The 13829-nt window shown below is 31.8% G+C and overlaps 1 protein-coding gene across 1 annotated transcript in view; it reads right to left on the minus strand.

The window, feature by feature from the left end:
- Positions 1 to 13829, minus strand: part of LOC118188136 (uncharacterized) — a 106032-nt gene that overhangs the window by 22208 nt on the left and 69995 nt on the right. Inside the window, exons 4-6 of the mRNA XM_035358493.2 lie at positions 7992 to 10466; positions 5790 to 5869; positions 3637 to 3737 (exon numbers count right to left, since the gene is read on the minus strand). Coding sequence (XP_035214384.2) covers positions 3637 to 3737; positions 5790 to 5869; positions 7992 to 10466 — 2656 coding nt within the window. The remainder of the gene's footprint in view (positions 1 to 3636; positions 3738 to 5789; positions 5870 to 7991; positions 10467 to 13829) is intronic.

A 13829-nucleotide genomic window follows, 5' to 3' on the forward strand; every position in this document is an offset into this window, starting at 1 on the left:
TAAGTACCAGACAGATTAAATTCGTCTTTGCTGCTATTTTTGCATTTTTCTGCTTGAAATTCCTCAGGTTAAGTTTATTTAACAATTCCCATGGCTAGTTTATTAGCCCATAGAATACGTACATTCAGCTAGGAGTTAACTGCTGATTAGAGGGACTTGCATGCTTTCTCCTTCTTTACTGTAATACTGTTTCGTAACCTTTAGCGCTCTCACGAAGCAATTACCGAGCACTTCTGAATATGGCAAATAACAGTTCTGTAGCGTCTTCATACGGTTCGCATGCTAGAAGCACGCGAACCAGATTATCAACTGTGACGAACCACTGGATGCTGAAATATAGAATTTCTGTACCTCAAAATAAAATTTCAAAGTTAATAAGAGCTTTGGAGCGATTTACAAGAGCTTTGTATTTAATTATAGTCTGTTGTAAGCAAAGTTCGCCTTCAGCAAATTATTGAATAGGTTAGCATTAGTATGCAGATGGGAATGTTTACAAAAAGAAAAAAGCCCAACTCTCTCTAAATCACGGAATTTACCCTGCGTCTTAACTTCCTTAAATTCAAGGTCTAACGATAAACAACAATTCAAGATCACGCGATAGTTTTAAGCGTGATAACCTGTTGCAAAATATTTCCTCTGGGAATTCCACGGAGGTAAATTTAGAAAAAACAAGATACATATAAAAATTCGGATCTGAACCGTTTAAGCGTAAACAGTGTAAATATAAAAATATTTTCACAGGTATTTCTCTCTCTTCAAAAATATTCAAAAGTAAAAAATTATTAGGATGGGAAAATGTAAAAAACATAATACTGTTAGCCGCTCCTCAGACTTTATAAATTCTTTATAAAAATTCAGATTTCTCTGTGTTTTTATAGCTCATTAATTAATCTTTTTTTTTTTTTTCAAGTTAGCGAGCAATATCTGTAGCAATTATTATTGAATATTTCATTGGGAATATTCTAGATTAACTCATACGCTGGAAATCTATCTCATTAATGTCAATAAACTTATCACAGATTGACAGCTATTGCTTTTAATAATAGTGCGAAACGATAGTGAAATAGCAAACCCTTGATATAAGCCTCATTATAAACATGCCGTTCTTTTATGTACTTAGGTCACTGTTCCAGAAAAACTCATAAAAATGCTGTCACCTTTGTACCGAGATACTATTGTGTAAGTTAGTTTAGGCATAAAGGTTGTAATAAGTTTGCCTCGGCATAAAGGTGTTCGCCTTTTCATGGAAATTGCTTTTTAAAAATTTGAAACTTATAAAGATGTGAGCACTATTACCGAGACACTTTCAGAAAGGTTTCCCTCTTTTCGAGCATATTATTTATTCATTAAAGCACCATTTGGTACTACTCGCAAAGGGAAAAATAAGTATCATCGAGAAGGGAAACTGCTTGTATCCACTTTACAAACGGGAAAATCTACGAAAAGGCCATGAAGCCAGCCCGTTCGCCGGGACTTCGCTGAAACGAACTACCAGTGTTCAGTGTCTTTTACCATTCGGCCGCTGGTAGGCCCTTTTCGAATATCAAAGTGTGTTTTCCAACGTAAACATTTTGCGATTGTAATAAAGGGGGTGGCATCTTTATGACGAGGCATCGTAATGAAGCTCTCTTCTGAAATTGCTTTAAAGCGGGGGGTTTATGCTTTACATAAAATGGTTTTATGCACGAAGTCCAACTGCTTTTGGATTCTTCTTTTACATAGATCGCAGCTTACTATCAGTGTAGATTGTAATGGATGCAACATTTCGTTAAAGAAAGCAATTACCTGCTCATAAATAAACCTAAGTTCGCTAGTTGTTAGATACAACTAGAAAGTTTCCTTAAAACAACGACAACAGCAGATGATGCAGTGTCGTGCTTGAGACAGGAATCGAATGTTCGGTAATGTCCTGCCTAGTTGAACCTCCCGCTTGCAAGACATCGAGAAAATGAAAAGTATTATAGGCTGTATAAATCTTTAGATACCAGCTCTAATGAACATCTAGAAAAAGTGTTCCACCTCCTCTGCTTTCTTTGAAACCTTCAATTGAAACTAAAAATGCTGAGAAGCATGATTTTTATTTTCAGCTGAGCTGAGATGACTTTAATACAGTGATTACCTGCTCATATATGAATGTTCAGTAGTGACTGCATATAAAATACTTCTGTGTTAATTATTCATGTAAAGTAAATCTTATTAATGCTTTCTAAAACATTTCTCTATAATAAAATATCTCTTCACCGTTTTGCCAGAAATATATCACGTAAAAGCAATACGAAATGTATGAAATCATTTTATCGCTTTCGTCAGTGCCAAAATAAACGCGTTTACTTTCATTTTTCAGACTTTGTAAGTTACATGTTTTTGTTTAACTTTTGTAGGACTAATAATTAGTTTAATATAAAATGACTGGTTTGAATATAAATGGAATCCTGGTTCAATATAAATGATCAGTTATATAGAATATATATGGAACTGATTATAAATCCAGAGATTTATCAAAGCTTTGAAGTTGTGTTATTTCTGCTGAAAGCACTCCTAGTAGCTACAGCTGAATTATTTATAATTTGAAAGTCAATTGTGAGCTAACTCCTTGAGTTACAAAAACCTTGCAAGTATAGGTGGTTAATATTTGTTCATTTTCAGTTGTACCTAAAGAAATAGTTTTAAATTTAAAAAAAATTAGATTTATATTTTTCTGTGGTACTACAGTTTAATTCAATTTTTTTTAGCTTGATAAGACGCTAATTCAAGATGTTGTCGGAACAAGATGAGTTAACCAAGTACGAATCAAATATCTAATTATGCTTATCCTAACATTAGTCACCAACGTTTTCAGATTAGTATTTTAGCAATAGCTGGCTCCAACGTGATTTCGGTCAAAAGCTATTCCTGCAAATCCGATGATTGAATCTGGTATGCTACTAAGTTACATGGGACTGACTAATAAACTCGTGGTTATTTCTGATTTAATGTTCGGGGTTACGTTCAGGCTCTCGAAAGTCATTTCTTACCACACCCAGTATCCAACTAGCGCACACGTTGAAATGGCACAAATGTATTGGTGAGAGATGGACGTAATTTGTCGGAAACACATAATTTTGATATTTAAGACATAGTTAGTTAGGATATTTACGCCACTTACAGATAGGGATTATCGGTAATTTGAATCCCGGTAAGAGAAAGTTAATTTTTCATCTTTACTATTTTGAAAATACTAATAATTTGTAAAATGAAATATTTGGCGAGACTTATATTTTACTGAAGCGAGAAAGTATAAATATTGCTTTGATGGAAATGGATATGTCTGTTTCAAAAAATATACATGTAATAATTTACTTTAAGAATTTGATTCTATAAGGACTTAACATAACATCTTGATGCTGACACTGCAATAATGCTATACTACATGTATATTTCATGAGAGGAAAAAGGTTAATCTTGTATACCAAACAAAATGTACAATACCTTCGGAAATTTACCAATGAAATGTGAAAATTTTAAATATACAGAAAATATATCAATACTCTCGTTTTCCTTCTAAAATAAATTTAATATGTCGCTGAAATGAATAATTTTGATACAGGATCTCATCATCTGATTCTGACTTTTTATATCTACTAAAGTATATCTTACTTTTCGACGCAGTGTGCAGCAGTTATTGCCCAGAATTCATTCAACAATGCAGCCCCACATTTATGAAGGAAAGTATTTTTCTTCCACTGCCTTAAAGAAACCTGAAATTTAAACAAGTATTTGTGATATTTGCAAATAGTATTGGAGTTTATGGAATGAAATTATAATAGAAGGAAAACATAAGCATAAAAACAAAAAAGGAATTCAAAATAATCATAAAATTTGAGCAGAAAATACAAATACAAAATTTAAATATTTCGTGTACAAATGTAACTCAACGTGTAATCACACAAATGTACGTCTAAAAAAATATTTCGCTTCCTGTTTAATGTTTATAAACTACATGCAAAAAACTCATATTTCAATAAAAATGAAACTAAATTATGCATATAAAAATATAACAAATCATAAATCTAATAAACGAGTGCAAGAAGTTTCTGGTGCAAATTTTAATGCTTACTAGTTTAATGATGTCATAATCCTTGTGCGGTAGATATATGGATATTCAAAAACAGTTACTGTTTCTAATAAATACTTAATGAATATCGAAAGCTATGGCTATCAATCTTTACATCTATACTTGTGTAAAAATGTTTTTGCTTTGATATTTATCTAAACGAGAACTTTTTTAAAAAAGGCATCGAACGACAGTATGTAAAAAACGTTCTGAAAGCTTTCAGATTTTATATTAGGCCCAAAAAGGCGTTTTTTAACGTTTTTGTGTTACCACTATTTATTAAATATCAAATTCTTCGCACTTAAATCGCATAAAATTCAATTCAACAGCATTATCACAAAATATTTAAAAACAGCATATCTTTAGAGTTTCTGATAGACAGCCTCGCTCGCTGGAGATAAAAATGTGTGTATTTTGTACAGTGTTGTCATTGCACGCGTTGAAATCATTGAGTTTGTTAATCAAACATTCGCTAACGTTTTATAAAATATGAAATAGGTAATAAAAAAAATTCAAAATTCGTGCTTAGAGGTGCCTATGTTCGGATGGAAGATTACTTAATTCAAAATTTGATGGCTCTAGGTACCGTCGTTTTTTCACAGTGCGAGAAACATACATACATTCATGCAGATTCTTCATTATTTAATTTCTTTAAACATAATACAGGGCGATAAAATTTGGTAGCAATAATTCAAAAAACTGATACGCCGTTTATAGAGAACCGACGCAAAATGCTGTTTCAAGACAATAGCCCTTCTGGGCTAAACCTCCTTTGGGATAATTATAATTATTTTACAATTTTTTATGCGTTAGTAAATCAAAAAAAAATTAAGTTAAGCAGATGCATGATTAACATTTCTGTTTCAGCAAGAAAATAAAAAAGCAATTTTGTTTTTACAGTTATAAACTGAGGAACACGAAGTTATTCTACTTTCATTAATCTATTTCAAAAATTACCTTTTTTGTGCTATTTATTCTTATCTAGGAATTGTCAGCTTATGTCAGTACGTCAAATGATGTCACTCATAAGAGTCAAAATTCTCAGTTTCAATTTCAAAGGCTCCAACAGTCTATGAATATTATATTTTTTTAACTACAATTGAAAAAAAAGTCTGAAATTGTTAAAATCACAGTTTAAATAATTCAACAAATAACAGATTCGATGGTATCAGAAGTAAAAAATTTCTTTTTTTTACTTCTACTGGAAACAATACTGTGCTTAACTAAGCTATTTCATACAATAATACTCAGTTTTGAATTAAGTGCTAATGTTTCTATCTATGTCTACGCAATTTATCAAAAGTAAGATTTAATATGTTGTAGAACCTTCGATTCTACCAATAAACACAAAGCACTTAAAAGGCGTCTAAGTATTTTAACTGAGATAAAAGCAACTAAAAACTTGCAATGAATGAATAGAATATGGTTGTAATAAGCTTCATATAAAATCGAAAATGTTTTCTAAAAGCTTCATAGAAAAATCAAAACTGTTTGTAAAAAGCATCTGAAGTTTATAGCTGTATGCTTCATTTGCCTTAAAAATTACAAAATGTCTTTTCAAAACTCAGCTTTATAAAATTAAAAGTTCGAAACTTTTATATTTTGTACATACAAAATTCTATAACTTTTCATGTTGCCTACATTCAGCTTCCGTTCAGTAAATACGTTGTTGCTTCAGAAAAACTGGAATACTTACCACCCACGGCCACTCTCCAAAATAAGAATTTCCACCTCCCACAATTCGGCCCACGGGTCCAGGCATAGGTCGTCCACATACTATGTGATAAAAAAGAAATTAACTATGAATAAAAATAAATATACAACTTGCCACAACCAGGTCAGTAAAATACTGTTGAAAAGATTTGGCTGGGAAAACAATTTTGTTGAACAATTGTAAATCTAAATATAAAGATATAAAAAAGTAAGAGTTAGTAAACTAATTTTTACTCTCTATATTTGAATGACATTTTAAAAATTACACATAACATTCCCCAAGAAAACAAAAATAAGAATTGTTTTTAAATTCTTTTTAAATGTCTCTGCTAAAAATTAATTTCTTGAAAGCATAAAAATTACACCAGCTGTGCTAACAGATAATAAGACGTCATAAATATAAGATGCTTAGGGGAATATACTTAGCAGTTAAGAAACCAATAATAAGTATTAAATTTATGTGTATGGGTATTTAATGTAGAAGACAATAAACATGTTTAAACTCGAATTTAAGATTACTGTTTTTCCCTTTACTAAAAATTTTTAAACATAAGAATATATTTTTAATTTTATATACGTAAATTATCTTAAGTAATCCTTATCTTGGTAACAAGATAGTTGGTTTGTCCCATCTAAAACGTGTATTCTTGCTAGTTTTAATTAGAAACCCCCTTTCCTCCAGAAAGGCATTTATTTCCTCAAGTATTGTGCTTTGCCATATATAACATAATAAATCTAAATCGAAGTTAATGCTGAAGTCTGCAGAGTTTCCATCTTCTTTCGTAAAACTCTCCATTTACAACCCACTTTAATTTTTTTATTTTTCCTAGCGTTTTAGCCATCTTCTGTATTGTATATAAAAGGGCTATGTAAAATGAAACGATACTTTCGTATTGCCGTCGAACGTGAAAGCTGGTTACCATCGAACTATGAAAGGTGACGGAAATTCCGCCAAACATTCACGCCGAATTCTGAACCGCACTTCTACGTGCAACTCTTAAAATAAAACACTGCCAATCTCCTCAAAATCCACCAAATAGCACTGATGTTGAAGCATTCCACCCCCTTCGTTTTTGCTTTTTGTAAGTAGGCTTTCGCTGACTACTATTATTTAGTTCGTTACACCGATTATACCGAAAGCTATGTTTAAAATACTATAAGTACAAACATCCCGTAGGTGATTGATCCAATATATTATAGTTTCGCCATTCATAACGGGTTCTTTTCACCCCCCTTTCAACAAATGTTAGCTATTTCAACCAGCTGTAAACAAACCGGAGTACGGTCAGAGATATGATCCTACAGCCCTCGAACTAATTATTTTAAATGCAAGGGAAAATGCTGGAACAAAAGTTAAATTATAATCTTGTTCATGAAAACGAGAGCTGGCCTATTGAGAATAAATCGGGGTTACATCAAACGAAAACACAGATGGTATAAGGATGTTGTTACGTTACACTTATCCATAATTGGCAGTAAATTGCTCTGCATGACGACATTTTCACAGTTGACGAGATAATACATAAGTACCAAGAAGAACATAAATGATTCATGCAACCTAAAATTGCATAAACAATGTACGTGTTTATGACTATAAGCAATATAACTTTACCATAAATATAAGATTAATTCTGCTTTTGAACCTATTTACATGGAAACGCAGATATTCAAATTTCCATTTTTCTTTGACATGGATATCATATTTGTTCTTTCTTCATTTGGTAAAAGATGAAACCTGCTTATAAATGCAATTAGAATATAAATAAGCGTCTTCTCTCCTTCCCTTATAAAGGTGAAACACTTTGCGCTACTTTTCACTTTATAAGCAAAATAAAACACGCCGCTTTAAAAATAGTTCAAAGGTATATTTTATTTTATGTTTTAATTTTTTTAAATTAAAACAGGTAATGAAGATGGATTATACATAAAAAAGAGTGATGCCTCATTAGAAACAGTATTTTGTATTGTGTAATAATATATATAGGAAAAATATTACGGAATGGCAAATTTAACGCACATGCATGTTGAGTTACTAAACCGTAATTTTAACTAACATCATGCAGATAATTCTGTGTAAAATGATTTTTATGTGCTTACTCTTGACAATTCTAAATTGTTTATTCAGAAAAATCAAACTGTTGAAAACACGTCATATTTCTTCTTAGTATTACAGAGAATCTCTTACCTTCTCTAAAATCAGCAGAAGAAAGATCTATTTCTGTTGTAGTTGGTACTGCAGTAGTAGGTAACCCTGATGTAGTCGACTCGGGCGTTGTTTCTTCTTGTGTAAATGTATCTGCATTTGTACTTGTGACTACTGTCGTAGTAACAGGCTGCGTAAACGTTTTTGTTACTGTTGTGTCTTTGAAAACTTCTGCTGCATCATTTTTTGTTGAAATTTCTGATGGCGCAGTGGTTTCAAAGTGTTCATCAGAGGATAATGTTGTTTCCGCATTTACCGTATTATAATTTGTTACGACTGGTAAGTTAGTGCTCCAGCTATCAGCAGTGGGTGTATCACTGAATTTTTGAGTTTCGCCTTCAGTGCTTTTCGTGTAATCAATTTCGTTTTCCGAAGCTTCAGTTTCTAATGCATCGAAAGCAGTAGGTGTAATATCATCCATGGTAAAATTCTGGTGTACGTCCACTTTTGTAATATCACTTATTTGTTCGAAACCTACCTTGTTATCAGTCTCAGTAGGAATGGAATACGTTTGTGATGCATGTTGCATTGTTACAGCTTTGTCTGGGAAAGTTGAAGAATAATCTTCCTTTGTAACTGATGAATACAGCTCATTGTCATCAAGTGTAGATTCGAAATCTTTTTCTGGTTCAGTGGTCATGGGCCTTCTAGTCGTGTGTGCCATATGTATTGTTGGAAATGGATATATTATAGTTTGACGCTTAGTGAAAGTTGACAGTCTAGAAGTATCCTCAGTAGTTGCTTCAGTTTGCTCTGGTTCTTTGTAAATTTCCTCAGTCTCATCTGGCAATGTTTGAAATTTGTTCAAGAACGTTGTAAGTAAATTTATTGTTGAAAATGACTGTGGGCTTGTTCTTGTCTCTGCATATTCTTCGAAGTCATTAACTGTACTTTTTCCTTCAGCATTAGTTTGAAATAAAGGCATATCAGGTTTAAAAAATTCGTTTTGAATAGTTGAAATTGGTGGCCTGTGATTATCAATTGTTACTACTGTGGTTTTTGTTTCTGTACCCAACTTGTTAAGATCTAAAATATGTGCATCATCATCTAGTTCATCATCTAGAGTGATAGTAGTAGTTTTAAGGTGAACGTTACTTTCATTTGCTACAGTAGAAAAATAGGATTCATTAATTTCATCATCTATGGAATTATTTTTATTTTCGAAGTTCCATTCATATGGAATTGTTGGAAAATACGGTTTATGAGAATATTTTGTTGTGGGTTTTGAGGTTGTAGTATTGTAAATTAATTTCCCTTCATTAGGAACGGTTGGAAAAATTGTTTTTAGATTATTACTGTCCACGTTCTCTGTGGTTTCAAAACTAGAATCATGCATAACTGTATATTTGTCTTGCACATCTTTTTGATCAAATATATCAGAATGCTGTTGAACCAATGCATCAAATGTACCTAGTGGCGGTATCGTAGTATGGTGTTCATTCGTTGTCATTTGATGATAGAGTTCTGAATCGTTTTTAGTGGTCACCTTTTCTTCTGGTTTAAATTCGTTTTCATCAAATATGTCTTCGTAATAATCATAGATGTCATATATGTCATCATCAGAGAAAATTTCTGGAAGTTGAGGAGATTTTGATGATACTTTCTGGCTTGCAGTTATTGCACCCTGTGAAACATTTGATTCTGTATTAAAATTTGATAAATAAGTATTAGAGTCTGAAGATGGTGCAGCCGGTTTGTGATTGTCTATGAAGCCTAATTCGTAACTTTCTGCCGTGGTTACAGCATGAACTTGTTCATCATTTTGTGCTGAATTTGTGAGCTTCATCGTAACTGCATTATCTTCTAATGTGTATCCGTCTTTAACTGTGAATACTGCGTTAGAAAAAGGATCTGTATTTGTGGTAAATTTCAACACCCAGTCCAGTTTACTTGCATCTTCATCACTGGTAAATGCAGTCTCACTTTGATTATTTCTTACGGTCTGGTTGTTCATAATCGTTCCCAAATCTTCACTGTAAGTTGTACTAAATGTTTGCTTTTCAGTACTTGTTAAAGTTACAAGATGTCCACTTTCTGGTAATTCTGGCGTAGTTATGTCAGCTGATGCTATCACTTTATTTGATTGTGTTGTTTCCATCGTACTATCTTCTTGAACATTCTCCGTTGTTTTCATTGATTCCCATTGCTCAACAGTCATGGGCTGAGTAGTGTCTTCTAAATGATCACCTTCAGTTATTGTTGCCTCATCCGTTTGCACACTTGGGATAATTTCATTCCCATATGCATCGTATAATATTTGGACTGGTCGGTATACTACGGAGGTTTTGTCGAATAAGTCAGTTTTAGTGTTAGTCATAGTAAACCTTTGTTCAGTCGTGTCTTCTCCCAGTGTTGTTATAGCAATATTGGGATTAAGGGTCGTAGAGTTTAACTCGTCACTTGAGTCACTGGCCGATAAAATATCCTCCGTAGTTGGGTTTTGAGCAGCAGCAGTTTCTGTTAATGCAGGGAAAGAAATAAAAATGGTAGAATTAGTGCATAAGTTTTTATCCGGTTTGCCATTCGAGCCCTCATGGAGTAGACACTGTATAAACGCGTATCTCAACATTGACGCTAATGGTTACTAGAATAAATCAGGAAGCTATTCTTCCATGCAAACAAAACTTACTTAGGGAAAAATAGCAATATGAGATGCTATTAGCAGGAAATGTGTTTTGGTGTAATGAGAAATTTCTTTTAAATAACGTATTTATTAGGCAAAAAGGGAAATAGTTACGGTGTAAATATTATCGATTATTTATATCAAAATGTTTTAACAACATTTTATTTATACCATATTATTTATACCCTTCTGTACACATAATGTTTATTTATACCAAATCGATTATTTATTCCAAAATAATAATCATTTACTTAAAATCATAATTATTTAAATTTTACCTTAAAGGTTAAATTTATGAGAGATTCTAGAAAATTCTAGTAAAGTTTTACGAATAAAGAGCTGTACTAAAATCATAAATTTTAATGAGAAAAACAAATTTGTGGAGAATAAGCTTGTAATGAATACAGCTTAAATCCAAGGATATGATTTACTTTTTATACTAAAATTAATTTTAAATGGGATTACCTTCAAAAAGAAATTAGTATCGAACATAATGCGAAATTACTGCAACATTACTGTATTACTGTATATAGATTAAATTATAGACAAAAATTTGAGTTTCATCTTAAATATTTAAGCCATATCATATATTATTGAAAACTTATAACAATTTACGTAACGCGAGAAATGCTAAAAATACCTATGCAACCAATATATTAAAGCAGAAAAATTAAAGTTTCTTTCATAAATGTTATTACATTGTTACTCAGTTTTTTTTTAAATTGTATAAATTGGTTAGTGAGCTGCAAAGCTGCGATCATATCATTCTTTTCAAAATGACAGTTTCATACTTCATCTAGGGCTCGAATGCAAGCATTAATGCAATAATTTAGAAAGCAATAAGCAAAAGCAAGCACATAAAAGCAAATGTGGTTAAGAATTTTGCTACAGCACACATTAAAATTCACTTATTAAATGAAAGGCTGAGAAAAACATGACTGAATCTCAGAGGTTTACTATAACTTCAAATAATTTAACAGATGCAAAATATGTAAACGTAATTGGAAAATGTAGCATTTATTTGGTGATAATTTAAAAAATTTCACCTATTTCGTCATACAGTGCCAAACAAAAGTTTGATTTTACTACCAATTAGTGGAACTTCCGTACTTTGATACTTGAATTTACCCCCCTCTTGAAATACTTTAAATGATGTTTTCTAACACACCTAATTTTTAAACTGAGAAGTGCAAAATAACAATTATAATATTAAAAAAATCTGAAAATAAATGACAAAAGTATTTTAAAACTGACTATACAGTAGCCTTCAGAAATAATTATCGTCACACCATTTAAAATATTGACTGCCTAATACAAACATATCTACTCTGCAAGTTTCTTTTAACGACTTACTTTCGAACAATTTTTCCTTTTAGTTAACTTGAAGGAAATTAATATTCCACAAATAAACTGTATTCTTTATTCACATTGAAAGCAATATATTAATAATTAATTCCAATCTGAAAATTTGGAATTACATTCATGTCCCTTTGTTTAAAGTTTCACAAACAATTGTTAAAAAAATAAAGTGCTAGATTTAAAAGAAATTGAAATCTGATCTTTGTGTGAAGATTTCAGTTTAACACTTGAAACAATTATAAGTGAAGCAGATACAATACGCCTACTAATTTAAGAATTACTCCACAAGAAGTAAAAATGTACAGAATATAAACGTTACACTTCAAATGAGCTGTTCAATCTCGCAAAGCCGAATGGTAGAAAACACTTGCTGGAGTAATATTTCACGAGAAAATATTCCGCGTATAGACTTGTGCAGTTATTTAATAAAGAAAGTATTCAATTGTCAAACATGTCTTGTAGCATTTATTTTACTGTATTGCATGGACATGAATACAGTAAAATAAATGCTACAAGACATGTTTTCAGAAAGTACTTTTCTCAAGCGCCAATATTTTTTATTTTATCAGCCTAACGAATCCTCTAACATAAACAATACGTACACTGCGTAATCAAGAGCAATATCGCAAAATAATTTTAAAATGAGCATATCTTTAGAATTTCCGATACACAGTCTCACGCACTGGAGATAAAAATGTTTTTTTTTCTGTTGCCATTGCCCGCTTTGAAATCCTTGAGTTTGTTAATAAAAAATTCGTTAAAGTTTTACAAAGTATGAAATCGATGATAAAACAAATTCCACATTTCAAATTTGGGCTTCCAGATGCCCATATTCGCAGGAGAATTACGTTATTCCAAATTTGATGGCTCTAGGTACCGTTATTTTATCACAATGCGAGAAACATACTATTACATTTTATGGCAACCCTAAAATTCTTTGTGGGTAAGCCATCTTACCACGCCTGTATATTTCGTAACAATACATTTATGCAGATTCTTCATTATTTAATTTCTTTAAATACACTGACTACCAATAAGTATTTGGACACCAGTGATAGAAAAGAAAAACTAACTACAGTAAGACCCCGCTTAACGCTGTTTCGTTTAGCGCTGTTTCAGTTTAGCGCTCTTTTATTTCAACCCGGGGATTCCATGAAATCGCTCGCAGCATACGGGAATTCCCCGAAATATTATGCAGCGATAGGTTTCAAATACATATCCGAAAGAGTGTACTTGTATTTCTTGTTTGGTGCGGTATTGTACAGACATATTTTGAAGGGGTAAATGTGGAAGATGTCGAAGAAATAATTCAAGAAGCAGCGGCTAGTCTTTCTAATGATGAGCTCAAGGAATTAACTGAACAAGAAGAAAGAAAAATGTTGACAGCAGTGATTCAGAAGAAGAGCAAAAAGAACTTTCGATGGCGTTTGTAAAAAAGAGTTTGTCCCCCATAACTGAAATAATGGATCAATTCATTGAAAATGATCCGAATTTTGACAGGAGCTCAAAAGTAAGGCGTGGTGTTAGAGATGCTCTATCCGTTTATGAAGAACTTTTAAGAGAACAAAGCAAAAGAAGAAGGCAAACAACATTAAATGCTTTTGTCACAAAAAGGCAGAACACTGAAAACGCGGAAGGCTAACTAAATATGACTGACTGAGAATTTTATTTGTTTTTTTTTTAAGAATATTCGTTTTGTTATTTATACTTTGTTTTTATTTTTGCAAGAAATAATAATGTGGTATTAATTTGGGCTTTAAGAAATAAATGTTTGGTTTTATTTTTATTAAAAAAAACATACTTTTTAAATTCAATACCTAACCAATTTCCTAGCCATC

The sequence above is a fragment of the Stegodyphus dumicola genome, chromosome 4 (genome assembly GCF_044657685.1).
Source record: "Stegodyphus dumicola isolate Sdum_Otavi_A_Nest chromosome 4, ASM4465768v1".
Lineage (NCBI taxonomy): Eukaryota > Metazoa > Arthropoda > Arachnida > Araneae > Eresidae > Stegodyphus > Stegodyphus dumicola.